Genomic DNA, 27,882 nt, shown 5'->3' with positions numbered 1-27,882 from the left:
GTGCACAGTGGTGGTGCATGTGCTTGCCCATACCTGTGCACACGTATGTGCATGGATGCACTGTGCATGCTTTCCCATGCCTGGGATGTGCTTGCCTGTGCGTGTGCGCCTGCGTTCACACCTATGGACACGGCAGCCGTGCATGTGCTCGCCCATGCCCATGCGGACAGTGCACACGTGTGTGCGTGGCTGCGGTGCATGTGCGCGGTACACGCATACATGCGCATCAGTGGTGCGTGTGCTCTGCCATGCCCCTGCGTGTGCCCGCCTGAGTGGTGCACACGCATGTGCACGGCGCCAGCATGTGTTCTCGCCCACGCCCGGTCTGTGCCGGCCCGTGCATGCGTGGGCATGTACACACACATGTGCACAGTGCCAGCGCAGCTGCTCGCCCATGCCGGGGCTGTGCACGCCTGCACGTGTGTGGCACCGTGCACACGCATATGCACAGCAGTGCGTGTGCGCGCCCACGTCGGGTGTGTGTGTGTGTGGGGGGGGGGGTGTGTCCACCCGTACCCGCGTGGGCAGCGCACACGTATGTGCGCGGCGGCGGTGCATGTGCTCGCCCATCGCCCTGCGTGTCCCCGCGTGGGTGGCGCACACGGATGTGCGCGGCGGCGGTGCGGGTGCTCGGCCGTGCCCGCGCGGGTGCCCGCCCGTGCCCGCGTGCTCGGGGCCGTGCGTGGGCCGCCCGTGCCGCGGTGCGCAGCAGCGCCCGCCGCGCCGGAGCAGGCCGGGGCTTGCGGCGCAGGGGCAGGGCCGGGGCTGCCTGCAGAGGCACATCCCGGCGGGGCCGGGGGGGCTGCGGGGCGGGGGCCGGAGGAAGAGCGACCTTGCACAAGCGGCGGCGGCGGCTCGGGGTGTGCAAGGTGTGTGCGCGGGGAGGAGGGGGGGGCCGCTCCGCCTACCCCCCCCCCCCCCCCCCCCCCACTTCCCGGGCGTGCTGCGGGATGCTCGGCGGAGACCCGGCACCCCTGAGGTTGGAGGGGGGGGTGCGAGGCCCGCAGCGAGGAGGGGGGGGGGCTGCGCCCGGGAAGCGGGGGACGGCAGCGCTGCGGTGCCCTCGCTTCCCCCCGCCTCACCCCCCCCCCCCCCCCCCCCCCGAAACGCTTGTTGCTCCGCGGGGAGACGGCACCACGTTTGCCGGCAGCCGCGGCAGGGTGGGGGGGGCGGCGGAGTCGGCCCGCGGAAGCCGCGTGGGGCCGGGCACGGCGCCGTTGGGGTGCCCCCCGTCACCCCCGGCCCGGGCACGGCAGCCCTGCAGCCGGCCAGGCTCGCTCGCCCAGGTAGGTGCCTCCCCAGCCCGTCCGCAGCCCCCGGGGTGGGCAGGGATGCCGTGGGGAGATTGGGGAGATGGCTTCCCCCGCATGCGGGGAGCCCCGCGCCCCCCCCCCTCCATCCCACCCCACCCCCAGCCACCTGCTCGGGACTGGCGACCCACCGGCGCGGGGCCGGGAGATGCTCCCAGCCCTTCCCGGCTGCCGGAGCAAGGCGGATGGCGGGAGGCAGCTGCTGCTTTTCATGGAAACCCCCCTTCTCCCCCCGCCTCCCCGGCCACTGAGGGCAGCCCAGCACCCTGGGGACGGGCACCGGAGTGGGGGCTGGCGCAGGCTGCGGCAGGGGATGTGCACCCCAATGCCAGGGCATGGGGTGGCCGGCGTCTCCCACGGCGGAGCGAGGGACGGCGTTGGGATACCAGGCAGGGCGAGGAGGAGTTGGGACGCTGAAAAAAGGCGAGGAAGGAAAACTTTGCCTGCAAGGAAGCCACCCTGAGCGGTGTTCCTGGGCGAGGAAGTGCCATCTCCCCTGATTTCCAGGATTGCACCTCCTGGCTGGCTGAGCCAGAAAGGGTGAGGGGCCATGCACCCCCTTTCAGGGCTCTTCCTCCACTCCTGTGTGTCCTTGTCCTCCCAGGGCTATCACAGGAGGCGGTGGAGCCCTGAGCCAAGCCGGGTGGGAAGATGGCCGAAAAGCTGGTGCCCGGGGACCTGTTCCTGAGGAAGACCCGGGAATCGGTGTCATCGCTGGACTCGGACAAGCTGGCACCCATCTCGCCCGAGGCAGGCGGTGAGGAGTCGTCCGACAGCGAGGGCGAGCAGGAGGACAGTTCCCACAAGCTCATCCGGAAGGTGTCCACCTCGGGGCAGATGAGGAGCAAGGTCAGGGGCACAGGGGCCTGGGGTAAGGGGCTGGCTGGTGCGCGGGGTCCCTGCCAAGAACAGGGTGGGGGGGTTTCGCCTGCTCTGGGGTGTAAATCAGTGCCAGGCACTTGCTGTTTGCAGACCCAGCCAGCCAGTGCCCAGGGCAGTGCCAGGAGGGGTCTGGCCCCCTGTGCCCTGTGGAAGGGCACATGGAAAAGGTGCAGACCCCACGGTGGCAGGGTCAGCATCAGTCCTGTGGGGCTGTGGAGCACGGATTTTACCCCCCACCATTCGGGGACAGTGTCTTTCCCGTACCAGGACTGCCCCCCCCCCCCACCCCCCGATTGCCTTCACCCCGTGTTTGTATCCCCTGGGTTCCACCCACCTGCCCCTGGGAAAAGGGGGGTCTTTCGGGAAGGTTCTGCACCATGGATGCTCTGGTGGTGAGATTTAGGGTCATGGTGGTGCCATAGGCTCTCAGGATCCCACACCCTGCTGCAGGCTCCGCGCGTGCAGGGCCTGGTGGGTGGCAAAATGGAGCCGGCATCTTTCCTGGCGCCCCAGATTAATTCAGCTGTGCCAGCTCCCCTGCGGGCCTCATTCCCGCAGCTTTCCCTAGATCCAGTCCCCCGTGGTGGTTTGCTGGGTGGATGGGGACACCTTTGAGGTCGGATGCGACGCTTTTGCCTCCCAGCCGTTGGCATGAGGGCAGCTTGTGTGTGTGCGCGCGCCGCTTGCTCAGAGGAAGCTATTTTGGTAGGACCTACAAAAATATGGGGTGTGGTGCCTTCTGGCCAAACAGGAGTGGGTGGCCGCAGGTGTCCTAGGTGGGGACAGTGAAATGGCCAGGCATCTCCTGCCTGAAGCGCATGAAGAAATAACCTGGGCTGCACAGCCAGGTGGGAAGCAGGGAGAGGAGGAGGTTTTGGAGGGGGGTGTTTTGGGGAGGGGGGATGCAGGCACGACACAGGGAGGATGCTCTGGGCGGTGTGCCGTACCGGGTGAACGGTCCCTTTGCATCCACCTCCCGGCTGTGGGAAGGAGGCGGTGGTGTGAGTCAAGGCGGTGCCTGCAGTGCCGGCGGGCATGCGGGGGCTGCCGCGCCGCGGGGGGGACACACTCATCCTGGGGCCGTGCCAGAAATCCCCCCCTCAGCCAGCTTCTGGCCCCAGCCACCCCTCGGTGGGGATTTGGTGGCTGTGCCGCCGTGGGGAGGGGGGACAACTGAGAAAACATCACGGGGGAATGCAGTTGTGGAGCAGGGGAGCGCCTCCGGGCTCTGGTGTTGGGTGCCACAGACACAGAGGGAGGCAGAGGAGATGGGGAGGTGTGCCGGGTCTGGTGGCAGCTTGGGGCTGCTCTGGGCTGGGGCAAGCTCCCCTCCCACTGGCCCAGGACTGGCTGTTGTGCCAAGCTTGGCACACTGGCACGAGGGGGGCAAAGGGCATTTGCCCAGGGGTGCGGAAGTTGCAAGCTTCCAACCCGGCACAGTGGGATTTTCCCACTTGGCAGGAGACATTTCCGGGACAGGCAACACTGGGGGGGCTTTTGCGAAGTCCCTCTGGCTGCTCAAGGAACGTGCCTCAGTTTCCCCTTCTTTGGAGCAGACTGGCACCTCCTCTGCCTGCTCTGACCTGGCTGCCAGGTGGGTACTGTGGGCTGTGCCGGGCTGCAGGTGCTGCGCAGGGGGGCACGGTGGGAAGCCAGACTGGTGGGCAGGGTCCTGCAGATGCTTAGTGCTGTGTATGAGCCCTCAGCACCCGCCGGAGGGGTGACAGCAGCCACTGGAGTTTGCCACGTGGCATTTGCCATGCCAGAGGGGTTTGCCGTATTGTGGAGCACGGGGGGATATCACAGGGAGTCGTCAATGCCAGGAAACCTGAGAGAAAAGGGTGGATGGCTGGGCTGTGCCCACGTCCTGCAGCAGCATCACAGGGACACGAGTGCACCCTGAGCCCCCACCCCAGGTGTCAAAGCCCCTCTGTGCCACCAGCAGGTCTGTCCTCGCCGGCTGACAGGCTACGTGTGGGGAAAGGCTGAGCTGCCAGCTCCCTGCCTGCCGCGGCTGCTGCCCGCATCCTGACCGGTGTCGGCAATTAGCCATGCAGGAGGTGATGCCGCGCAGCGTGCTGGGGGAGGCAGGCGGCGTGATGGATGGGCAGGCGGAAAGGACGCGGCTGGGTTAATGGCCTGTGGAGCTGGGAGAGAGGAGGGGAGAGGGGTGAGAGCCGGGCAGGGCTGGTGCTGGAGGGGGCTGAGAGCAAGCTGTGTGTGCATCCCCCCCCAAATCTAAGCGTTTTCAGTGGTGGGGTTCAGGGGTTTCCCCAAGGATCCCTTTGCCTTGGTCTGGATGGGCAGGACCATGCTTGCCAGCCTGGCTCCTTGCCAGATGGGCTGCTTCCTTTCCTACAGAGATGAGAATTTTGGGATGCGATTGCTGCTGCCACCCAGGTTGGGCTGTCCCTGGCTCATAGCTGTGCCGTGGCACACGTGCTGCCCGTCCCTCCGGCCGCGGCCACAGCTGCAGTCAGAGGGATGGGCAGCATGTGTGCCACGGCAGGCACCTTTCCGAGCTGCTTTGACACCCCTGTGCACCCATGCAAGGTTGGGATGGGGGGTGGGACCATTGCCTGCACCCCAGAGACTGAGGCAGGTACCTAATTAGCACAGTTAATGAGGGACAGAAAGTCTAGTGCCAGGGTTGCAGCTCCCGAGAGATAACTGGGTTAGAGGCTGGGCGGTGGGGGTAAGCTGGCCCATTTTTTGGCTGTCGATGGTAGCTGGGGTGCTGGAGGGGGTTCTATAGGACCCTGGCATGTTGGGGGGCTGGGAAGGGTCAGAACCCCCACTCCCACTGCCCACCCACCCTGACTAGAGGGACCCTGGTCCATGGTGATGGGAGCAAGCAGCTTCCCCCATGCCAGAGTGTTGTTCAGCCCCATGGGGACAGGAGTGCGTGAGGATCATTTTGGCATCTGCTGAATCCTTCCTGATCGCTGCTCCTCATTCCCAGCGCCCTCCCCGCCCCCCAAATGCCCGTTCCCCCATCCCTTCCTCAAACCTCCCCATCAATCATGTCTCCCCACTCCACACCCCCAGCTTGGCTTTCTCCGGGCTGTAATTGCTGGGGCGCCCCGCAGGGCGCTTTGTGCTGGCTTCGGCACGGAGGCGGCGAGGCCATTGTGCTCGGTGACAATGACAGCTGCCAGGCGCAGGTGCCCCCGCCGGGCTGAATGGCCCCAGGATGGATGGGGTCTTGCTGCTGCCCCCTCCTCCTCCTCCTTCTCCTCCTCCTCACCACGGCTGGGGGCTGCCAGTTGCCTGGGCCAGGTTTTGGGAGTGAAAGGGCAAAGTGGGAGGGGGATGCTGTGCTGCACCCCTGTGCTGGTCCCCTTAGGGCTGGGCATGGAGGGAGGGGGTGATGGGGAAGGAGGGATCACTGGTGCTGGGATGAACCAAGACATCTGAGGTGCTGGCAAATGGTGGTGGGGAACACATCCTGCCCATGTGGGCCGGGTGCTCTGCTACTGGTGCTGCTTCGGCACAGGCTCTCCTGGCAGCTGAGCGAAGGTGAGGAACGGTCTGGCAGCTCTGCGGGGTTTGGCTCCAGCTGCAAGGAGCTGCAGTGAGCGACTGGTCCTGGGGTGCTTGCACCAGAGCTGGGGGGCTGCAGGCACCAAGGGGGGCACAGGGGGGTGCATGCTAGTGATAGGAGCATTGCCCATGGGGTGGACACAATGTGCATGGCCATGGTGGGCAGGGGCATGGCTTGTCTGCCATTTAGAAAGGAGGATCATGTTCCCAAATTCCTGATGCTGGGGTACATCACAGCCACTCGGTAGGGCTGGGGGACCCACCAGCATCCTCCTGGGGGGCTGGGAGTAGTCAGTGGGGTTATTGGTACCCCGAGGAATGAGTGCTCCTGGTCCTTGCTGGAGGCACTGACCACCCCGCAGGCTCAGGGTGCCCCAGGGATGGGGTGAGCGGTGCCTGTGGATGTAGGGGTGTTGAGGCAGCTGTGGGGGGCCTGGTAGGGCGGTGCTGCAGAGCCAGGCTGTGGCGGGGGCTGCCTGCTGAGGGCCAGATCCTGGCTAAAAGACAAGGAAAGCAAGGTAGGGCCCCTGGGGCCAGGCCTGGAAACCTCCTTCCTGTAGTGGGAGGATGACACATGGCTCCCAGGCAGCGCCTGGCTTGACACTGGTGAGGGACTGGAGCATCTCTCATATTGGGGGAGACCGGGAGAGCTGGGACTTCAACCTGGAGAGGAGGCTGGGACCAGGGGTTCCTCAGCAATGTGGATAAATATTTGAAAGGGAGGGTGCAGCAAAGAGGGAACCGGGCGCTTTTCAGTGGTGTCTGCTGATGGGACAATGCGCACAGATGAAAAAATAGGAAATGAAATTGCATCTGAACACAAGAAAACACTTTTTTGACTGTGAGATTGGTCAAACGCTGTCATGGACTACCCGGAGAGGCTGTGGAGTCTCCATCCATGGGGATACTTAGAACCCACAGGTATCTCCATGATCCTCTGCAGCTCCAGGTGACCCCCTCTGGGCTCCATCCCCAGAACTCCCCACCAGCCCCAGCCATGCTGTTGCCAGCTGGGACCAAAGCCCATCTCCACCCCAGCTGTGTCCTGAATTGCTTCCAGCCCAGCGGCACATGGCCTGCGGGAGGCTGATGAGGGGACTGCCTGGTAACTGGGTCACCTCCCACAGTGGGACTGTACCACCGGGCACAGTGATGCTGCCTGGGACCATCCCTGCTGAGGAGGCTGCAGCAGAGCAGGGGAGGCTGGGCTTGCTCTCGTTAATCAGGGCTCGCCGAGCTGGTGCCTGGGGTGTAAAGATAGCCCCAGTGTCGCCAGCCGGATGTTTGTGAGGTTTCTCAGATGTGCTGCCCTCTCCCCGCTCACATTTTCCATTGTGCAAGCGCTGCTCTCGCTTGCCAGCGGCTGGGCAGGGTGGGAGAGCTGTGGCGGTGCCCTCTGGTACCTGGGTGTGAGGGGCGGGGGGGGCTGGCACAAGGCGGACTGGCACGGGATGCCTGCTGATGGGATGCTTGGAGACTGATGTTGCTGTAGATAGGGAAGCACGAGCTCATTTCTAAAAAGCAGCTGAAGATTGTGACTGCTGGAGGATGAGGTGTAGGGGGGAATCACCCTTCTTCTGGGGCCTCCTTCCCTCATTCTTCTCCTCACTGTTAATCCTCTGTCCCCATTTGATGGCCTGAGCAGTGCCTCGTGGCACCATGTAATGGCATGTCAGGACAGGTGCTGGAATCTCCTTTCAAGGATCTCCCCAGCACTGGGAAGGGGGATTTGGGGTCCTGCAATGGCAGCAGACTATATCCTTGGGGAGCGTGGATGCAGTTGAGCCTGCAGGGCTGTGGCATTCCCCGGCCGCTGAGCCCCTGGCTGCCCAGTCCCGGAAGAGCTCTGCCATATCGCAAAGCCTGATAAGGTTTCCAACTGTCTCCAGCCCACAGGGTGCCCAGCAGATGCTGGTGGCCCTGTGGCCGAGCTGTTTGCAGGGCTGGCTGCCGGCACTCTCCTGCTGTCCTGGCACCTGTTGGCTTGGGGTGGGGGATGAGCTCTGACCCAGCCGGACCCTGGCACGTGCTTGGTGGGCTACTACGTTTGGATGAGGGTGGCTGCCCGGGATGATGCTGGTGCAATGCAGGTTGGTGCGTTGGTGGGTGTTCGGTCCCCTCTCCTCCTCCCTGGGCGAGGCATCGTGTTGCCACAGGGCCAAGCAGATCCCATCAGGAGTGGTGTAGGGCTGCAAACCATGTGGGCAGCCAGTGTGGTGTCCACTAGCCATATGTGCCAGGATTCCTGAGTAACAGCCTTCCTGGCTTTTCTCCAGCAGCTCCTTCGCTGTCCAAGCTGATTCCAGCAGGAAAACCCTCCTGCCCAGCTGTGGTCTAACCTGGCTGCACTATGGGCTCTTCCCAGGGATGGTGGTGGCAAAGCTGGGAGAGCAGGGTGGAGGTTCTAAGCAGCGTCCTGGGGCTCGGCCTTAGGGCCAAGGGAGCAGCTGGCATTTTGGGGTGCACCCTGGCCTGGAAGAAGCCCTGCTGGGGTGCGGTCCCAGAGGGAGGTGAGCTACCCCAGGCTGTGCTTCAAGTCCCCCTGCCTGTGCTGAGCACACAGCCGGCCTGCGGGATGATGGCTCCTGGGGACCAGCCCAGTCCTGGTGGGGTGCGTTGCTGGTGGCTGGCCATCCTCCCGCAGCTATTTTTAGCTCCATCCCCTTCAAGGCCCCTGTGCCGTTTGCCCTCCACCAGCTGTTGCTGAGCTGGAGGTGGCAGTTTCTCCACAGACCCTGGGTGGTTTCGTTCTTGCCTTCGCCTCCCCACCCTGCGTCTCCGGGACCCCCCGGTGCCAGTTACATCCCACGTGGTGCTGAGCCCCCCGGGCTGGAGAGAGCAGGGAGGGTCCCTGAGGTGGGGCAAGGGAGGGCTGGGGCAGAGCCCCACAGAGGGGAGATGGACTTGGGCCGGTAGCGGGGCATGCCATGTCACCACCTCTGTTGCTGGGATGGAGCCAGCGTTGGCTTTGCTGTGGCTCCCTGCAGCGCTGGCTGGGACTTACTGGCCGGAAGAGCTGCAGTTGGGGTGAGCAGAGGGGCTAGGGCTCGGTTTGGGGTGCGGGTAGCACGCCATGCTCAGGGCTGTGCAGCCGCCAGCGCAGAGCTCCCACCCCAGTGGCTGTGGGTTGTCAGTGTCCCTGAAAGCTCTCCAGGAGGAAGAGGCAGCCCCTACCCTGTGCTGTGGGTGTGCAGCTCCTGCTCCTGGGAGCTATAGAGTACCTCATAACCACTTGCTATAGGGGGTTGTATTCTTCTGGTGACCCTGGAGCCCTGGTTGAGGCTGCAGGGGAGCCAGCACGGCGGGTGTGATGCCACCCCGACACGTCCCACCCACTGCTCACCCCGAGTGCTGGCCTTTGCCTTCCCCACCCCTTTCCTGTTTGCGAAGGGGAAACGGCGGGTTTGCTCAACGCTGTCCACTGCAGCGCGGCTTCCCACCGTGTGGCTGGGTCTGCTGGTGGCCTCGGCTATCAGGTGCCGCCCAGGTCTCCCTTGTTGGCTGTCGCAGCCTGGGCTCAGGGCCACTGTGGGCCCACCACCTCCTCTGTGTGCTCTCACAGCGGAGATGCTGGGGAGGGGATGCGGTGGGTCCCTGGGTGCTGGCACTGGAGACACCAAGGCTCTTTGAACCTGTACTGACACTTGCAGGCAGCATGGGGACCAACCGCAGCCGAACGCTGCACCAGTCCTGAGGAGGGGTAAATGTAGATTTGGAGTGATAAAAGCTTAAAAAGCCTCTGAACTCAGGACTGCAAGCTGGAAGAGAGCCAGGGACATCCTGGTGCGTACCCTGGGGTGCTTGGGGAGGGGTCAGGTGTTTGGGGGAGCTGAGGCTGGGGCAGCAGGCGGGATTTTGGATTCTTTGTGACCTTGAAGGCTCCTACTACTCCTGGTGCTCTGACTATCTCGTCCAGAGCCGTGGGGCAGTGGGTTAACGCTGAGGTGAGGGGCCAGTGTGTTTGTAGGCTGGCAGGCGCCACCTCTTGCAGCACACAGGCTGTGCACAGGAGTGCGGAGCCCCGGGGCTGTGTCTCTCTCACGATGCCCTCAGTGCCCAGTGCTAATTCACCGTTAAATGTGCCTTGTCGTCGTGTGCTGGGATCTGATACAACCGCTGTTGCGGCTAATTGCAGAGGAGCAGCTGAATGGGGCTGCCGGCGGTGTTTAAAGAAGATACAATCAAAGATTAGGCAGTGCCAGAGCATCTCTGCCACCCCACTCGGCACAGGCTCGTAGCCGCATTGCAAACACTAATTAATTGGGCCTTGTAAACACCGCTGCGAGGAGGGTAAATATTGGCAGGTGCTGTGGATCGGGGAGGGCAGAGGACGGGCAGCCAGGCTGCAGGGATGTGCTGCACTGCAAGGGGATGCTCTGCCTGCTGCGGGCTGCCCTTGGCCCCAGGTTGTCCCTGCCGGGGGCTGTGGGGGCTGGGCAGGGCTGGCCGCATCCTGGCCGTCTACTCCCCAGCCCAGCAAGGAGGCTGGGGCTGCAGTGCCCGGGTAATGCCACCTCCAAGACGCAGTCCTGGTGGCTTTGGGGCGTTGGTCTTCCCTCCAAGGGAGCTCTTATGGCCCCAGCTCTGCCCTTGGCTTCCAGGGAGGTCAAGGCACTTTTCCAGGCACTGCTCTGGGGATGGGGAGGAAGCGACTGGCAGCGGTGGCTCCGTGCTGCTGGAGACCAACCGCTAGCACTGCTGTGCCCAGCAGCATCCTCCCAAATCACGTAGAGTGCCCAATGCCCAGGGTATGGCGGGTGATGGACATAATTATCTCTGCTACATCCAGCACAGTGTGAACCCCAGAATATCCCATCTGTGCTCTGGGCACTGCTTAGCTCCTGGGGACCCAGGGACTGGTGTCACCAGAGGGTTGGGGGTGGCTTTGGGAGTCCTGGGGACTGTGGGAGCTCATGACCCTGTGGTCTCTGCAGAAGAGTGTGAAGGAGGGGCTGTTGCTGAAGCAGACGAGCTCCTTCCAGAGGTGGAAGAGGCGATACTTCAAGCTGCGGGGCAGGACGCTCTATTATGCCAAGGATGCCAAGGTAGGCTTGGGGGGGGCTTCCAGCATGTTCAGCCTGGGGAACCTTGAGCCTACGAGCCCAGGGAGGAGCCTGAAATCCCTGCCTGGTGGACTGGGGCTCTGGTTTCTCCCCCACAGTCCCTGATCTTTGACGAGGTGGACCTGTCTGATGCTAGCGTGGCCGAGACCAGCACCAAGAACATCAACAACAGTTTCACGGTGAGGGAGGTGCGGGGCTACCCGCCGTGCCCCTCCACCTCAGCACCTTGCGGGGAGGCGCCGCAGACCCCCCTCTCCCCACAGAGCTGTGGGGCACCCCTCAGCGTGGCCTTGTGCTGCTGGAGGTAGCACCAGTGGCGGTGTGCCAGGGTTTGCTGGGGACTGCTCTCCCTGGGGCTGGCTGGCTGTGGGGTGGCCTTGCAAGGGGACACGGGGCTGGTGGCTGTCACAGGTGATCACGCCATTCCGGAAGCTCATCCTATGTGCGGAGAACCGGAAGGAGATGGAGGACTGGATCAGTGCCCTGAAATCTGTCCAGAAGTGGGAGATCCATGAGGTGATGTGGGCGGGGGGCTGTGCGGGTGCTCGTCTGTGAGTGGGTACCCCTCAGGAGCTGGGGGTGCCTTTGGCTGCCGGACAGGAGCTGCTGCCCTTGGCGCAGCCCTGCGGGAAGGACAGGAGCTGGGAGTGGGGCTGGGAGGACTCAGGGGGGGCTAGGAGGGAGGGAGTGCTAGCCGGGGGTCTCAGGGGACTGACGGGGCAGGGCTGTACCCACCAGCAGGCCACGCAGTTCAACATGGAGCACTTCTCGGGCATGCACAACTGGTACGCCTGCTCCCACGCCCGCCCCACCTTCTGCAACGTGTGCCGTGAAGCCCTCCCGGGGGTCACGTCCCACGGCCTCTCCTGTGAAGGTCAGTGCTGGGGTCCTGCTGCAGGGGGTGGGCTGGGGTGGGGACTGGGGTGGGGGACTGTCTCTGAGGCTGGCCTGGAGCAGGAGGGATGCGGGGTGATGCCCACCAGCTGCTGTCACCAGCTGCGGAGGGGTTGGGGACCAGGGCTGCGCATCCCATGGGGACTGTCCTTGCTCCTCACCTGCAGTCTGCAAGTTTAAGGCACACAAGCGCTGCGCCGTCAGAGCCACCAACAACTGCAAGTGGACAACCCTGGCCTCCATCGGCACCGAAATCATAGAGGATGAGGACGGGGTGAGCAGGGGAATCCCTGCAGGGAACCCTGGCAGGACAGAGCCACCAGCAAAGCTGGCCTTTGTGTGCCCGTATCAGGAGTGGGGGAGACCCTGGCACCTAGCTGTCCCCTGCACTGCATGGCCTCCGGGCTTGGCTGCATGGGGACGTGGCCTGGGGACACCTCCTCTGTCACCTGGCATCAGGATCCCTTATTGCTCTCCAAGTGGGGCCACCCCCAAACGTTTGCTGGGGACACCCCTGCCCTGCGCCATGTGCTGGCGACTGCAAGGGGCCAGGCAGCCAGGGTCGACAGGGCACAGGAGGGGTCCTGAGGCTGCCTTGCTGTGCTGTGGGGCATCATCCCCTGCCTGCCTCTTTCTGTGGTGGCTGGGGAAGGGGGCGGCCTGTGTCACTGTCCCTCAAGCGTGCGGGGGCAGCAGCGGTGGTGTGTTGTTGACGAGTGCCGGTCTCTGCAGGTGGCCATGCCCCACCAGTGGCTGGAGGGGAACCTGCCCGTCAGCGCGCGCTGTGCTGTCTGCGACCGGACCTGCGGCAGCGTCCGGAGGCTGCAGGACTGGCGGTGTCTCTGGTGCAAGGCCATCGTAAGGATGTGTCTGTCCCTGCCCGTCCTCCCCCCCCAGGCACAGACAGCACTGCCCCTTCTGGGTGCATTGCTGGGGAAACTGAGGCTGGGGGCTTTGGTGCTGTGTCCCCTAGCTTTGCTTATGCACATGTCCCTGTGTCCCCAGGTTCACAGCGCCTGCAAGGAGCTCTTCGGCAAGAGGTGCCCCCTGGGCCAGTACAAAGTGTCCATCATCCCACCAACTGCCTTGAACAGCATTGATTCGGATGGTGAGTCATGGAGGGGACAGCGCTGGGCTGCAGGTGGGGAGAAAAAGCTGTTTGGGACAGGGCTCTGAGCTCTCGGAGCTCCCCTGCAGGCTTTGACTTGTGGCACTGTGCCTGTTTTCCTGTGGGGCACCAGGAACACCACCATCAGTAGGCTCCAGAGACAACGCCCCTCCCAACCACACCCTTGGTTGAAGGCTGCTTGTTGCCTTGTGTTCTGCTCCAGGGCTGCGTCTGTGCCATGCTTTGGGGTGGCACTTCTTCCCCATGTGTGGCTTCAGTTGTTCCTGCTGGGCTGCCTCTCAGAGTGGCCCTGGTCATGGTCCCTCTGTGCTGGGGTCAGTGGCACCAGTCCTAAGCCCCTGACGTGGGGTGCCCCCCATTGCACACCAGTGGTTCAGCACCTTGCAGGGCAGGATGAGGCCCTTGCTTGGGATATTTTTCAGCGTCTGAACCTCAGCTGTTGTTTTGGCAGTGCAGAGCACAGCTTCCCCTGCCCCGGCGCGGGTGGCTGTGGGGTGCTGGGAGAACAAGCAATGCGCGGCCTGGGGGGACCCCTCCTGCTGTCTCCCTCACCCTCTCCGGAGGGGCCCAGCTGGCCTCTGCCAAGCAAAATCTGTTCTTCTCCTCCGGATATTTCTTTCCTCGTTCTTTAATGATTTTCACCGCTCGGCTCAGCCGGTGGCTCATCTGCTTCTTGTTACTCATCGGGATGCTGTCAGGGTAACCATCACGCGGCTTCTCCTCCGGCTTCAGAGCCACGGCTGCTCGCGGCTGGCTCCCCGGTAGCATCTCTGCCCTGTCCCTCTCACAGCAGCCCAGTCGACCAAGGCCAGCACGGCTGTGGAGCCAGCAGCTGTGACTGCTGCTGAGCCCAACTGGGCTCTGTTACTGTGGGAAGGAGCTTGGCGAGGCCTCAGCCCCCCTCCTCCTGCCGTGCTGTCCCCCCGCCGCCCCGGTGTATGGGTGCTGCTGGCAGCGGGCTCTTCTGCAGCAGCCCACACTCTGACTCAGCAGCCCCCGGTGTTTTGCTTTGCCGATCCACTCCACTCAGCCAGGTTGGGAGTGGGGATCAAGCAATGCCCAGGCTGGGTGGTGGTGGGCTGTGGGGATACTGCTCCCCATGCGGTGGAGGCACTGGGGCTCTCAGTTGCACCCCGCAGGGCTCTGGTTGCAATGGCTGTGGGGCCAGTGCCAGTGGCAGCAAAGGCTGATGCTTTCTCTGCCGCAGCATCACCGGGTCTGCCAAGGGAAGGAGCCAGCGGGCACCAGCCCGTGGTCTGGGGACCAGGATGGCCAAGATGTGCCTGAGGCGGGTGCGGGCTGTGGGCCAGCTATCGATCCTCCTCTGCCTTGGGCACATTTCATTCCCCATCTCATTTCTTTAAAAGCAGTTTTGGCTGCCAAGCCTCCCAAGGCTTCTGTGTCATTTGCACCCACCCTGCCAGAGCCCTGGTAGGAGCAGGTGGCAGAGCTGGGGGTGACAGCTGGGGGTGGTCACACCGGCTGCCAGTGCCACCCCTGGGAGCACCTCCAGGTGAGAGTGTGCCCTGTTCCCATGTGGTTTTGCTGGGTCAGTCACAGCCGGGTTGTTGGCACAGTGAGGAACTGACCCTCCTGTGCGCCCACCACTGCTGCCCCTCTTGGAGTGGCAGGCCAGGGACACGAGTCAGCCCTGTGACACACTTTGTGCCTGCAGGGACAGTGATGGAGCAGGAACCTAAATTGGACCTGCCCTGGTGCTAGCCTTGCCCATCCCTATCCCCATCCCAACCCATCCCATCCCCATTCCCATCCTCACTGCCATCTCTTACTCTTTCTCCCACACCTCACCATCCCCTGGGCACCCCGATCACTGTCCCTCCTGCCTGGCCCCAGCACCCTGTGGGTCCGGTACAGCACAGTCATAGTGTCCACATGGCCTCTGCTCTCTTAAGGTGTTTCCATCAGTGTCCTTGGAGGGGGGGGTGGGAGCTGGGGCTGGGGGCTCACGTGCTTGGGCTCGCCGCAGGTTTTTGGAAGGCCACCTGCCCTTCGACCTGCTCCAGCCCTCTTCTGGCCTTTGTCAACTCCAAGAGCGGTGACAACCAGGGTGTCAAGTTTCTGCGCAAGTTCAAGCAGTTCCTCAACCCGGCCCAAGTCTTTGACCTCATGAACGGGGGCCCGCACCTGGGGTAAGTGCTGGCCTGGGCACACTGGGTGGCCCTGGCAGGTGCCTGGCACAGCCCCTAGCCCCTCTCTCCTGTCCCCCCCTGCCAGGCTGCGCCTCTTCCAGAAGTTCTCCACCTTCCGGATCCTGGTGTGTGGGGGGGACGGCAGCGTGGGCTGGGTGCTCTCCGAGATTGACGCCCTTGGCCTCCACAAGCAAGTGAGCGGGAGTGCCTGGCATCACCAGCGCAGGCTGGCACCATCCCCAGTGCCGGCACCTGCCGCAGCTGGGAGCTCCCCCGTGTGCCCCAGGGTGCTGTGAGCAATGGGCACGGCAGGGTTGGGGCTGTCGTGGGTGCCCTTGGAGGCTGCTCTGAGCCCCCCTGCCCCGTCCCACTCCCGCAGTGCCAGCTGGGCGTCCTGCCTCTGGGGACCGGCAATGACCTGGCGCGGGTGCTGGGATGGGGCAGCTTGTGTGACGATGACACGCAGCTGCTGCAGATCCTGGAGAAGCTGGAAAGGGCCACCACCAAGATGTTGGACCGGTGAGCGTGGCACAGGACACGTGCCTCTCTGCTCCCCCCCGGCCTTGACACCTCTTGGGCAGCCTGTCCTTGTCCCCTGCCCACATGTCCCTGTGCCGGGGTGCCAGGAGGTGGCAGGCAGCCATGGTCTCTGCTTGGCAGGTGGAGTGTGCTGACCTACGAGGCCCCCAAGCAGTCCCCCCCAGCCCTGAAGGAGGAGGAGAACGGGGACTCCAACATCCAGGTGGGCACTGTTGGGGACCGAGGGCTTGAGATGGGGGAGGGTATGCTGGGGGGGGGAGGTTCCCATTCACCCCATCAGCCGATTTGGGGGCATGCAGGGTGGGATTGCACAGGGAGAAGTCATGCTGGGGGTGCCTGGGGAATGGGGCTGCGAGGGGACTGGCAGCCAGCTGCCTGCGATGAAATGAGTCTGGCCAGTCTCAGCCTGGCACGTGCACTTGGGAGCAGTCAGCAGGGTGAGGTAGAGCTGGCCTGCCACCAGCAGGCTATTTTGGAGTCCTCCATGTGCTCCCCTCAACCTCTTGCCTCAGTTTCCCTGCTGCTGTGGCTGAGCATCCCTTCTGCCCTGTGGCGCAGGCATGGCTGCCCTCAGGGCTGGGGGAGCAGGCTGAGGAGGGCTATTCACCCCTGGTCCAGGGCTGGCCAGGCAAGGCTCTATCCTGGAGTGGGGTACACGGCAGGGTGTCACAGCTCCAGCTGTCACCCCCTGTCCCTGCCCAGGCCCAGATCTCCCACTACGCCGACTCTGTTGCCTTCCACCTGGCCAAGATTCTGGAGTCGGACAAGCACTCGGTGGTGATCTCCTCTGCAAAGTAAGGAGTGGGCTGGCGATGAGGGTGCTGGAGCCCCCCCTGCTGGGCTGGGGGCATGTCCCCAGGGGTGCTGAGAGCCCTCCAGGCCAGGCTCTCCCCTGTCTGGCCACCAGCAGCTGCCAGCTGTGCTGGTGCCTGGCAGATAACCCCAGCACTGCCCCTCTGGTGCAGGGGGGTGTTATCCCAGCAGCCCCTCCAGCTGGCATCTGTGCCCAGCTAGTTGTGCCATGCCCCTCTCCGCCCATCTGCTGCTTTCCTCGGCAGGTTCCTTTGCGGCACCGTCAATGACTTTGTGGCTGAAGTTGGTCGGGCTTACAAGAGGGCAACAGAGAACAAGCAGGAGGCTGAGCTGATGGCACGGAAAGTGAGTTTCAGGGGAGCTGGGGGGCTTGGGCGTGCTGGATGTCACAGCTCCTGGGCAGTGGAGGGGCTCATGGGGTCTACTCTGGTGGCCTGTGCCCTTGCTGTGCATGCAGCAGGGTGTGCTGTGCTTGGGGTGCTCAGGCACACATGGGGTGTCTAGGCACATGACGTGCCCAGGGAAACGTGGGGTGCCCAGGCATTTGGGGCCTCCAATCAATCAGGGAGTGCCTAGACAGATGGGGTGCCCTTGCACTTGGGATCCCCAGGTACTATGGGTGCCCAAGCGAGCACAGGGTGCTCAGGGAAGCACCCAGCGCTGGTGGGGGACTGCAGCTTGCGCCAGGGTGCTGAGCGTGCTGGGCGTCCCGCAGTGCGCCATGCTGAATGAGAAGCTGGACTCGCTGGTGCGGGAGCTGAATGAGGAGGCTCAGGCCATCGTGGTCCCCGAGGGAATGGCGCAGGCCACCCCTGCTGACACCAAGGACCAGGAGAAAGGTGGCAGCTTCAACCCAAGCCCTGTGCCTCGCATCTTCAAATCCAAGGAGCAGCTCATGCTGCGGGCGAACAGCCTGAAGAAAGCCCTGCGGCAAATCATTGAGCAGGCAGAGAAAGGTGAGGGGGTGGCAGGGGCTGGCAGCTCGTGTGGCGCTGCACAGCCTGGCATGGGCTGTGGAGCCACTACAGGTTGGTGCTGGACCCATGTCTTGTTTTCCCCATCTGAATGCTTGGGGTGGCAGCAGTGCTGTGCAGTCCAAGGGGACCAGCCCTTCTCTGATGCTTGGCATGGCTGAGGGAGGTCCCCAATGTGGGGCACAGGTGCCACCCTGGGCCCCGCCTGGCCCAAGCCCACAAGGCTGACCTGGGGAAGGGGCACAGGGCCACAGAGCTGCACAGACTTGCTGTCATGCCCCTCTTTGCATCCAGCTGTGGATGAGCAGAACAAGCAGACTCAAGCCTACCGGGGCAGTGTGGGCCCCAGCAAGAAGGACAGCTCGGAGGAGCTCAACAAGGAGGAGGAGAGGCTCAGTAAGATGCCAATGGTGCATGTGGCTTTTCGAGGGGGCATGGGGATGAGCCATGGGATGGGCTCAGGCTAAGAGCCAGTTCAGCAGCTGCCTCTTCTCCCCACCCGGCCAGGCTCCCGGCAGGAGACGGTGACCTCTGCGTCTTCTTCCATCATCCTGGACCGGCCGGACACCTTTGGCAGCTTGCAGTTCCCTGAAGACCCCAGCGCCCTGTGAGTTTGGGGTCCTGCCTGCCCCAGGGACCCTGGACCACCCTTGCTGCCCATCACAGAGTGGGAGCAGAGCTGGGGCCACACTGCCTCTTGGAGATGGCTGCTGGGTCATCCTCTGCCCACTGGTGTGGCATCCCTGGTGCCCAGCCCTCCCTGCAGTGCCCACGCTGGGGAAGCCTGCGTGTGCCTTGTGCAGGATCTCTTGCTTCCAGCCTCTTGGCCAACACCATGCTCATGCTGGGAGCTCGGGGCTCTCCCCCAGCCCAGTGCAGGCAGGTTCTGGATGTGACACAGGGGACCCAGGGGGCTCCAGCCATCCCTATGGGTTTGGGTCAGGCATCCCAATGCCAACCTCTCCAGGAGCTCCCACTGCAGCTCTGGCGGGTTTTATACCCCATCGCCCTGTGTCAGTCCAGTGGTGGCCCGTGTGCAGCTGCCTCCCAACCCACCTACCCTGTCTGCCACTTTCAGCCACTTCTCGGAGAAATGCGTCATGAATAATTACTTCGGCATTGGCCTGGATGCAAAGATCTCCCTGGAGTTCAACAACAAACGGGATGAGCACCCCAAGAAGTGCAGGTTGGCTGAAACCCCCCCAGATTCCCCCAGGAAAAACATGTACCCCCCTGGCTCTCTGATGCCTGCACCAGGAGGGACCGTCAGGATGCTGGGAGCCATGGGGTCAGCTTGGGGCTGCCGTACCTGGCTGGGGACCCCTTCCTGTAGCAGGTTTTCCACCTGCGTGCAATGCCACAGTGCTGGGATGAGCACCCCTGGGTGGGTGGCAGATTGCAAACACCTCCGGGAAGGGGGAGGGCTGCTGCGAGGCTCTGGCTGCTGATGACCCCTGGGTGTGTGAACAGGCATGGGAGGACTTGGTGGGATTTACCCACTCAGCACCTGGATAGAGGAGAGATTCACATGCTGGCGTGGATGGGTGCACATCTGGGTGCCACATGCTGCAGCCTGCATCTCCTGGGAGGCAGCGGGCAGCCCCCCAGTTCTGGGAGTGGGGAAACTGAGGCAGGCTGAGGGCCAGCAGTCCAGGCTGGCTGGTTCAGCCTGGTGCCCCAGGGAGGGCACAGCCTGCAGCAGCCCCTCTCACCTGTCCTGCGTCGCACTGCAGCAGCCGCACCAAGAACATGATGTGGTACGGGGTGCTGGGCACGAAGGAGCTCCTGCAGCGCACCTACAAGAACCTGGAGCAGCGGGTGCAGCTGGAGGTATTGAACCGGGGGTTGGGACAGGGATAGGGCAGGGGGGCAGCAGCACAGTGGCCCCGCCAGGCTCAGTCCTCTCTTGCAGTGCGATGGTGTACCCATCTCGCTGCCCAGCTTGCAGGGCATCGCTGTCCTCAACATCCCGAGCTATGCCGGGGGCATCAACTTCTGGGGAGGCACCAAGGAGGACAATGTGAGTGCCAGCGCTGTGGGGTGGGGAGAGGGACACAATATCCTTCCTGTGGTCCCAGGGAACCTGGGAGCCCTTGGGGTAGGGGTCTGGGGTGTCCCTGCCTTGGGCACCCGTGGGGGAAAAAAGCTGGGTCCCAAAACAAGCCCAGTTTGGGGGGTCTCACTTGTATTGCTCTTCTACAGAACTTCGGGGCTCCATCTTTTGATGACAAGAAGCTGGAGGTGGTAGCCGTCTTTGGCAGCATCCAGATGGCTGTGTCACGGGTCATCAACCTCCAGCACCATCGCATCGCGCAGGTAGGGGCAAGGGACCCTGCGGGCCCCTGTGTGGTGCCGGAAAGCTTTTGGGGCACCAGTGGAGCCTGGGGTGGTGTCGCTCAGGTGAGCTCCTGGCTGGCACTGGCATGGCACTGGGAGGCTTTTCAGCCCCCCAGCACAGCAGCTGAAGCCCGTGGCGCAGTGCCAGCCGCGATGCCAACCGTGGGCTGTCTGCCTCACAGTGCCGTGTAGTGAAGATCACCATCCGGGGGGATGAGGGCGTCCCCGTGCAGGTGGATGGAGAAGCCTGGATCCAGCCACCCGGCATCATCAAGATCCAGCACAAGAACCGAGCCCAGATGCTGACGAGGGACCGGGTGAGCTTGGGGGTGCACAGCTTGTGTAGTGGGGCTGTGCTGGGGCACAGGGAGGTGTGACAGGCTGAGGGGGGGCTATCTCTGTCCCCCACAGGCATTTGAAAGCACCCTCAAGTCCTGGGAGGACAAGCAAAAGGGGGAGAGCTACCGAGCAGCCGCCCGCCCGCGGCTCAGCTCCCAGCAGTCCATGGAGTACCTGACTGAGGAGGAGAGCAGCCTCTTGCAGCAGGTCTCGCGGGTCGCCGAGACCCTTATCACCAGGTCAGGCTGTGGGATGGGGGATGTGGGGGCACAGTGTGGGGGAGCTTCGCTGTGGCCACCCAGAGCTACAGCGGTCTCCTAGTCCCATGCTGCCCCTCCAGCCCGGGGGAGCCCCGGCAGCGCCCTGGCAGCTCCAGCCCCTCTTGCCTGCAGGATCCATGAGGCAGCCAAGGCTCACAAAGCTGTGGAGCAGGAGCTGGCACACGCTGTCAACACCAGCTCCCTGGCACTTAGTGAAGCCCTCTCCAACAAAGCCGCTGGCACCTCAGAGGTGAGCTAGGGGTGGGGGGGTAAGGCAACCTCCACCCAGCTACCCCAGGGCTGTGCTGCTCAAGGGGTCACCCCTCCATGCTCCCCAGTTTCTCACCAGGAATGCAGCTGTGGAGGTGGTGCTGAGCATCAAGGAGCTGTATGCTGAGACGAGGGCATTCCTGGAAGGGAAGGCGGTAAGTGGGGGGCTGGACAGAACCCCGAGCTCCCCAGTGGAGGGGCCTATGCCCTTGGCTGGCACCTCTGGGTGTGGCAGCAGGACTGGGGATGGTCCCTGTCCCCCACAGCTGGACTCACCCCAGGAGGAGGAGGCACTGCATGGCCCCCTGAGTGTGCTGGGCCAGGAGCTGCAGAGGCTGCTGGACATCCACTGGCTGGGGCCCATTGCCCACCCTGCTGAGGAGGTGGGTGCACAGGGACCGGGATGGGGTGGGACATAGCCCACTGGGTGGTCCCAGGGGGGCTGTAGCACCCCATTCAGCCTGGCTTCTTACAGGAAAGCGCTGGCAGTGCCAACAAGGGCAGCTTCAAGCTTCGCCTCAACATCCCCAAGCCCAGGAAGGACAAGGACAAGGTGCAAAAGCAGAGGACCAACAACGCACTCCCAGGTAAAGCAGGCAGTGTGCCAGGGAGGGAGAAGGGTGAACCCATACTGCCCTATCCATCAGCATCCTGGGCACGCTGTGGAGGGATCCTCTGGGAGGAGGACAGGGCATGTCCTGGCTGCTTGGGGATGTCACCTTTGTCACCAACAGCCCCATAGAGCTTATTTTTTCTGCTAACGGACATGCGGAGCCCCCTGGCCCTGTAACTCCACTACCACTGCAAGGGGGAGAAGGGGGCTATGGTATAACTCAGCCCTTTGGGTAAGTCCCTGCCCCAGGGCTGGGGGGTCTTGTCAAGGGGGAGAAGCTTGGATGCTCCATAAGTAAGCTAAGGAGAGGAGAAACCTCTCCAGCCTGAGCCTGCTGTGGCCTCTGGCACTGCCAGAGCTGGGGGTGGGAAGGGGGGGATGTTGGCTGCAGCCTGCCGCTGCCCTCAGCTGCCTGCTCTGCTGCATCTGGCTGCCTTCATGGGGGCCCAGTCCACCTCTGTGGTTTTCCTCCCTGCTAGCGGACAAGTGGGGCTCCGAGGAGGTGGCAGCTTGGCTGGAAGTGCTCGGTTTAGGGGAATACAGAGACATTTTTGTCCGGCATGACATCCAGGGCTCTGAGTTGATCCTGCTGGAGAGGAGAGACCTGAAGGTACAGCCCTCCCTGTGCCCCCTGAGGGACCCGCAGCCCTGGGCAACACGGTGTCCTTCATCCCTCTTCTCCCCATCCCTCGTGAAGGTGGGGGGGGGGGGCAGGGGGAAGAGGCAGGTGTTGACCCTGCACCCAGCCCCGCAGGGCTGAGCTTGCGCTGCTTGCTAAGCTTGCGCGCAGGAGCTGGTATCAGAGGAGGGGGTTGGCCCTTGCAAGGCTCTGTACACCTGCCTGAAGCAGGATCAACAGCACCACGCTTTTTCCTGCGCCCAGGCATGGGGATGTGCTTGTAAGAGGGTAGAGGGCTCTTAGCAAGAGCCATGATCTGGCAGGGAGAGCATGGGGAGCTGGGCTTTGCAGCCTCATCCTCTGCCCTGCGGCTTCCCTGCCAGCAAGAGCTGAGGGTTGATCCCCTACGAGCACATCAGCATCCCTCTCTCCTTCCTCCAGGACTTGGGAATCACCAAAGTGGGCCACATGAAGAGAATCCTCCAGGCCATTAAGGAGCTCAGCAACCCACCCTAGGCCGGCAGCAGGGCAGCAGCCCAGCCCACACGCCGGGTGCTGCTCCTATGGACCAGGGGTTGGGCAGGGGGGCTCCAGGTCCCCACCATGCCTCATGTCTGTGGACCCCCCCTGCTTGCCTTGCTTTGTCTGTTTGTCCCCTGGTGTCCCTGGAGCTGCTGCTTCTCCCCAAGCCTGTGGGGCTGGAAACACTAAAGCAGAGGTCTAGCCCTGTAGGCAACATGGCATGACCCCCAGTCCAGCCTACAGCAGGGTCACTACAGGAGCTCAGGCTGCCATATGTGTGCCCAAGCTGGGGCCAAAGCAAAGATTCCCCCTTCCCCATGTGGGTATTTAAGCTGTGTAAATATTTGGAGAAAAGATACTCATTGCTGCTGCTTGTGTAGTGTCATTACTTAGGGGAAGGCAAGGGGTGTGGGGAGGGTGATGAGGACCTGGCCCCTCCTGCTCTCACCCCTTCCTGCTCCATATCATACAAACTCCCCCTGCCCTCCCCAGCCCTAACAGCAAGGGGAACCACAGCTCAGGGGCTCAACATAATCTCCACCACCATCCCCTAACCCTGTCCCAGCAGGCAGTACCAGCACTTAAGACAAACACATTTTATTAACAGCTCTACATGACTTCTTTTTTTCCCCCCCTCCCTCTTCTTCAGTTAAAATTGCTATTATTTATGTACATGGTACTCCCCTGCCAGAGAGCACACAACTATTTACAGTCTATTTACAGATACAGGGCTAGCAGCTCTTCAGTATCTCCTCCAGCTTGAGCATATCCATGGGGGTGACTTTGGCAACCTCAAAGAAGACCCTGGAAGGAATGATGTTGGCTTAGAGCTCAGCCACAGCCCTGACAACCACCTGACAGGCCTCCCCCACTCCAGTTCTTTGCAGCACCCAAGGGTGCCTGCTGGTGGTACTACCCTCTGTGGACAGGGCAGGCATGAGGCAGAGCCTCATGATGCTTACCTGTGAGAGTACTTGGTACGCACAGCCTTCAGCTTGTCATGGGGTTGGTATGTGAGTAGGAAATTCAGCCTTTTCACTAGCGGATGCAGGTCCTGGGAGCAGTACCCACTGTAGTACTCCAGTGTGGGGGTCTGCAAAGGGATAGCGGGGCTGAGCTGGGTCCTCTCAGTGATGGTACAGCCATCATCTTCCCTCTCCAACCCCCCAAATCTGAGCATAGCCCGAGAGCATCATCCCCACACACCAGTCCATCCAACTCCTGCACCTCCATAGTGCCTCCCAAGGTGCCCTGGTGGGGACAGCAGGTTGGACAGGCACTTACCCAGCCCCCAAGGTTCTTCATGGTGAGTGCAAGCAGCAGGCAGCTGGCAGCCAGTTTTGAGGGGCTCTCCCGGGCATAGTCATACTCCTGCAGGGTCATCTCGCAGAGGAAGCGGGCCAGTGTCAGCGTCTCCATGGTGGCACGGGCACACTACAGCCAGGCATGCAGGCAAAGGCTCAGCCATTTGAGTAATGCTTCCCCCTGCCCCTGCCAACCTTTTTGGGATCTAGAGTGCTGCCCCTGGGGCACAGGACACAGATCCCACACCACCAGCCTGCCACAGACCAGCCTCACCCCTCAAGCCTGTTGGGGAGGCCTGGCCAAACCCTCCTTGCTGCCAGCTGGGAGCCCAGGGGGATGCTCATCGTCACCCCAGGGAGCTAACACAGGGGGAGCCTGAAAGCACCTTGACACCAGCCCGCCCTCCAGCTGCACCCACCTTGGCAAAGCGTCGCAGGAACCGGTAGGGGATGGGGATGTTGATGTCAAACTTGAGGGTGCTGAGGATGCTCATCTCCATAGCAATGAGCTCTTCCCGCTTGTAAGCGTCATCGCAGATGTAGAGGAAGTCATCCACACACGGTGGGCACCGCTCCTGCTGGGGCACAACTGCTCAGCACTCTAATGGGGGCTCATTCTGGCAACACTCAGGAAATCCTACCAGTCTGCAGGCCCTGTAAGGGCACATGCCCTGCCAGACCCTGGAAGGACTGTTACAACATCCAGTGGGGCTTTGTGTGTTGTCTACTGCCCCAGCCCTTGGCTCTAACTCCAAGCCTTGCTTGCATGAGGTGAACTCAGGTGTCCCAGTGGCCTCTGCAGAACAGAGAGGAGCTGGGTCTCCAGTGACACCGGGAGACAGGATCCAGCCCACTGGGATTGCATTCACAACCCTTGGGATGGGACGGGGTAACAGGGACAGACATGCCACCCCAGCAGCTCTCAGGGCACTGGCCTAGCACTGCAGGGACCCGGCCTTCTCCAGTAACCCATGGGGACCAGAGGCACAACCCCCTCTGCCCCAGCACCCCAAGAGAGCACACAAGGAGTCACCTCAAATTTGGAGGCAATGAGGATGGCAGTGGAGCCGATGAGCTGCAGCTTGTCCCTCATGCTCACCACCTCCACCAGGTAGTGGTCCACCAGCTTCACAGCCAGGTACAGCGTCTCATGGTTCAGCTCAAAATTCTCCTGTAAGGATGTGGGCAGGGGGGGCAGGAGGGGGTGTCAGGCAGAAGCTCGGCCCACCTGGCCCCTCCAGGTTCCCTCACAGGGGCCAGAGGTGCCCATGGAGCCAGGCTCAGAGGGAGGGATGCAGGCTCACCCCCAGCCTGGAGAGGGGGAAGGTCAGCTCCGCACCAGGGACACTTGCAGGAGCCTCTGCTGTCATACTGAGGTCCCACATGCCAAAGGCGGGGTGGGGGCAGCTCTGCAGAAGGCCATGCCCCCTTCCCACACCCACATACCTGCACCTCCACCATCCAGTCCACCAGGATAGCACGCATGTCCCTGCTGATGTCTGTCTGCTTCTCCATGTAGTCAGGAAGCATGAATTTCTCCTGCCGAGGTACCAGATGTCAGGGACTTGCCAGACACCACCATCCCAAAGGACCCCTCTCCCACCCCATGCAGGTCCCCACCACGTGCTCAGAGCCTCTGGGCAGCGGGTGGCCCTGCCTGAGTGGTCACCCCTTCCCCAGACAGGGCTGCTAGCCTCTGGGCAAGCATCACCCACCTCTCTTCCCCGCATGTATTCAAAGATTTCCTTGGCATATTCTGCATTGGCGTAGGGGTCACCCAGCTGCTCCTTGTCTATGTCCTCCACTGCTGGTACCTGGTGGGATGAAGGAGGCAGCAGTAAAGGGGAGGGTCTGAGTTCTGTGGGTGCTGGTCACCCTACAGGACAAGGCTGCTGCACCTCTGCACTCCCTTCCCCATCTGCCCCTATCACCCTGCAGCCCCTACCCCACTCTTTCCCGTGGGAGGTGTTTTGAAGGAAGAAGGGGTGTGTGTGTGTGGGTTTACCCCCTTTCCCAGCTTCCCATCACACTGGCCTGAGTACCTCTGAAGTCCAAAGCAGTGCCTGGTGCCCCAGTATCACCAGAGGCAGCCATAGACCAGCACTGATAGAATGAGACTGGGGGCCAGGCTGCAGCACAGGGTCCCTGCACCCTCCCTGGAGGGCTTCAGTACCTGCGCAGGCACTGGCTCCTCTGGCACAGGATCCTTCTTGGGCTCTGCAGGAGCCTCTGTCGGGGAAGTTTTCTTCATTGACCTGGACAGGACAAAAGCGTAAGTTATTGCTGGGAGGAAGCCACATCTCCTGGCTGAAACATGTTCTTCAGAGCCCCTTGCTGCTTTAGGAAGTGGATAAGCCACCCCAAAATATCCCCATAGAGACTCTTAGAATCATTTAGGTTGGAAAAGGCCTTTAAGATCATTGAGTCCAACTGTAAACCTAAGACTGCCAAGTCCACCACTAAACCAGTATCCTTAAGTGCCACATCTACACATCCTTTAAATAGCACCAGGAATGGCGACTCAATCACTTCCCTGGACAGCCTGTTCCAATGCTTGGGAACTATTTTAGTAAAGAAATTTTTCCTAATAGCCAATCTAAACCTCCCCTGATGCAACCTCAGGCTGTTTTATCTACTGACGGCCCTCCCCATCTGGCTCATGGTCTCCATCGCCCAAATAAAGCCCCCATCACTGCTTGTTCTTCCCCATAGGGCAAGTTTGCTGGTGCTGGCCCTGCAGCATCATCCCTACCTGAGTCCCTGTCCCCATCTCCCCTGGTTACTCACTTTTTCAGGTTGATCTCATTGTTCTTGGCCACTCCCAGGGCAACATGGGCCCTCTGTGCCTTGTGTGGTGCCACTTTCACGGCTTCCTTCTTCCCTGCCACCACCTGGTTCTTGTGAGCCTGCTTGAGCCAGAATAGGGGTATACAGATGGGTGTACAGAGGGAAGTGAGGTCACCCCTCCTCCTGCTGATGGGGCACGGGACACCCCCCACTCTGCATGCTGGAGGGGATACCCAGCCCCACTGGGCTCACAAGGGGCACACCAAAGCCCCCATGCCCCCCAGGAAGCACTCACATTGGTGATGTCCCCGAATGCTGACCTCTTCTTGGGCCCACCCTGGGGTGAGGATGGAGACCTCTTGGTCTGAGAGCTCTCCTCCTGCAACAGAGACTGTTAGAAGATGGGGGGCTAGCTGTCCCACAGGAGCTCCCCACAACCCCTTGCCCAGCTCAGGACTCACCTTCTCCGGGTTGGCATTCTCTGTAGCAGGGCCCACCTTTCCTGCTCGAGGCTGTTTGGTGCTCAGCATCTTGGCGTTGCGTGGCAACGGCATCCTCTCCCTCAGCCTTTACAAGCAAGCTGGGAGCAAAGCAGGGCTTGATGCAGGCAGCTGCCTGTCCCCAGGGACACCTTCAAGAGCTAGGGGCAGAACCACGAGGCACTTGTCCCTCCTGGGGAGGTAGTGCAAGCAGGGACAGACCCCAACCCCCTCCCTGAGCATGGCAGGCAGATGGTGCCCTGAGGCAACCCCAGGGAGGGTGCAGGTCTGGGTAGGGGTGCGGGAAGGGCTGGCGTGCTCCTCCCAGGGAATGGAGGAGGTGTAGAGCTCCACGACCACCACCAAAAGCATCCTGCTGGGAGCAGAGAAGGGAGCGGGGGGAGAGTTCCAGCCCCCTGCACCCCGGAGAAGGATGTAAATGCTCCCAGTCCCTTACCTACTGGCACCGGGGTGGGGGGAGCGGGGAAGGGCGCTCAGGGATACGTCCACGCCCCAGGGGAGCCGAAGACCCAGGACGGGGGCCTCTACCCCTCCCCAGGGCACAGGGGAAGGGACCTATGGCGGGGGAGTGGGGAATACCGGACCTGTGGCAGGAACGAGGGGTCAACACCCTCGGAGAAGTGAGCGGCTAAGCCTCCAGGGAGCCCCCTCTCAAGAGCCATCCCCCCCCAAGTGCAGGCCCCCCTCACCCCCCGAGGATCCCCTGGGAAGCCAGGGCAGCCCGCAGACCCCACTCACCTGCGCCGCCACCCCGCCGCCGGCCCCGGCGCTTTTGAAAGTAGCAGTTCGGTAGCGGCCGGCCAGCACTGGCCGAGCGTTGACCAATCAGAGCGCGGGGCGGCACCAGGCGGCGGCTAATCAGCGGCCGGGCAGGGATGCGGTTGCTAAGGGGCGGGGCGGCAGAGTTTAAAAATCAGCCCCGGCGACCAATGGAAGAACGGGCCGGGGGCGGGGACGGGCCGGTGGCGGGGGCGGGCCAGGCTGGGCCAGCCGGGCGGTGATTGGTGGGACGGTTTGCCGTTTAAATCCGTCT

General features: G+C 62.6%; 2 protein-coding genes across 10 annotated transcripts; one reads left to right on the top strand and one right to left on the bottom strand.

The window, feature by feature from the left end:
- Window positions 1-821: 821 nt before the first annotated feature.
- On the top strand, window positions 822-22,628 carry LOC141927993 (diacylglycerol kinase delta-like). Of its 6 annotated transcripts, none has more exons than XM_074835525.1 (30): window positions 984-1,286; window positions 1,915-2,159; window positions 10,670-10,780; window positions 10,897-10,977; window positions 11,210-11,314; window positions 11,537-11,672; window positions 11,860-11,966; window positions 12,425-12,550; window positions 12,698-12,800; window positions 14,809-14,971; window positions 15,057-15,165; window positions 15,351-15,490; window positions 15,632-15,713; window positions 16,214-16,305; window positions 16,570-16,669; window positions 17,040-17,280; window positions 17,593-17,694; window positions 17,806-17,905; window positions 18,377-18,484; window positions 19,032-19,128; window positions 19,211-19,318; window positions 19,501-19,614; window positions 19,818-19,952; window positions 20,047-20,213; window positions 20,367-20,484; window positions 20,573-20,659; window positions 20,771-20,887; window positions 20,965-21,091; window positions 21,597-21,727; window positions 22,178-22,628. In XM_074835525.1, the coding sequence occupies exons 2-30, from the start codon at window positions 1,962-1,964 to the stop codon at window positions 22,250-22,252; spliced, it is 3,480 nt and encodes a 1,159-aa protein (XP_074691626.1). In that variant the 5' UTR covers window positions 984-1,286; window positions 1,915-1,961; the 3' UTR covers window positions 22,253-22,628. The 6 variants fall into 6 exon arrangements, with proteins under 6 accessions (XP_074691625.1, XP_074691626.1, XP_074691624.1 ...); XM_074835527.1 differs by having other exon boundaries at window positions 985-1,286; window positions 11,540-11,672; window positions 20,980-21,091; XM_074835526.1 differs by having other exon boundaries at window positions 985-1,286; window positions 20,980-21,091.
- Window positions 22,629-22,843: 215 nt separating this feature from the next.
- On the bottom strand, window positions 22,844-27,744 carry CCNB3 (cyclin B3). 4 transcript variants are annotated; one of them, XM_074835007.1, is made up of 12 exons: window positions 27,588-27,744; window positions 26,811-26,929; window positions 26,645-26,740; window positions 26,350-26,468; window positions 25,736-25,817; window positions 25,278-25,376; window positions 25,009-25,101; window positions 24,596-24,733; window positions 23,982-24,137; window positions 23,543-23,692; window positions 23,221-23,351; window positions 22,844-23,062 (listed from the first exon to the last, which is right to left on the bottom strand). In XM_074835007.1, the coding sequence occupies exons 2-12, from the start codon at window positions 26,901-26,903 to the stop codon at window positions 22,990-22,992; spliced, it is 1,230 nt and encodes a 409-aa protein (XP_074691108.1). In that variant the 5' UTR covers window positions 26,904-26,929; window positions 27,588-27,744; the 3' UTR covers window positions 22,844-22,989. The 4 variants fall into 4 exon arrangements, with proteins under 4 accessions (XP_074691108.1, XP_074691110.1, XP_074691107.1 ...); XM_074835009.1 differs by having other exon boundaries at window positions 26,645-26,728; window positions 27,588-27,743; XM_074835006.1 differs by having other exon boundaries at window positions 26,811-26,989; window positions 27,588-27,610.
- Between the last annotated feature and the right edge of the window lie 138 nt (window positions 27,745-27,882).

This window comes from Strix aluco, chromosome 10 (assembly GCF_031877795.1).
Source record: "Strix aluco isolate bStrAlu1 chromosome 10, bStrAlu1.hap1, whole genome shotgun sequence".
In the NCBI taxonomy this organism is placed as follows: domain Eukaryota; kingdom Metazoa; phylum Chordata; class Aves; order Strigiformes; family Strigidae; genus Strix; species Strix aluco.
Note: the sequence above shows the minus strand (reverse complement) of the source record. Positions and strands in the feature narration are given on the sequence as shown.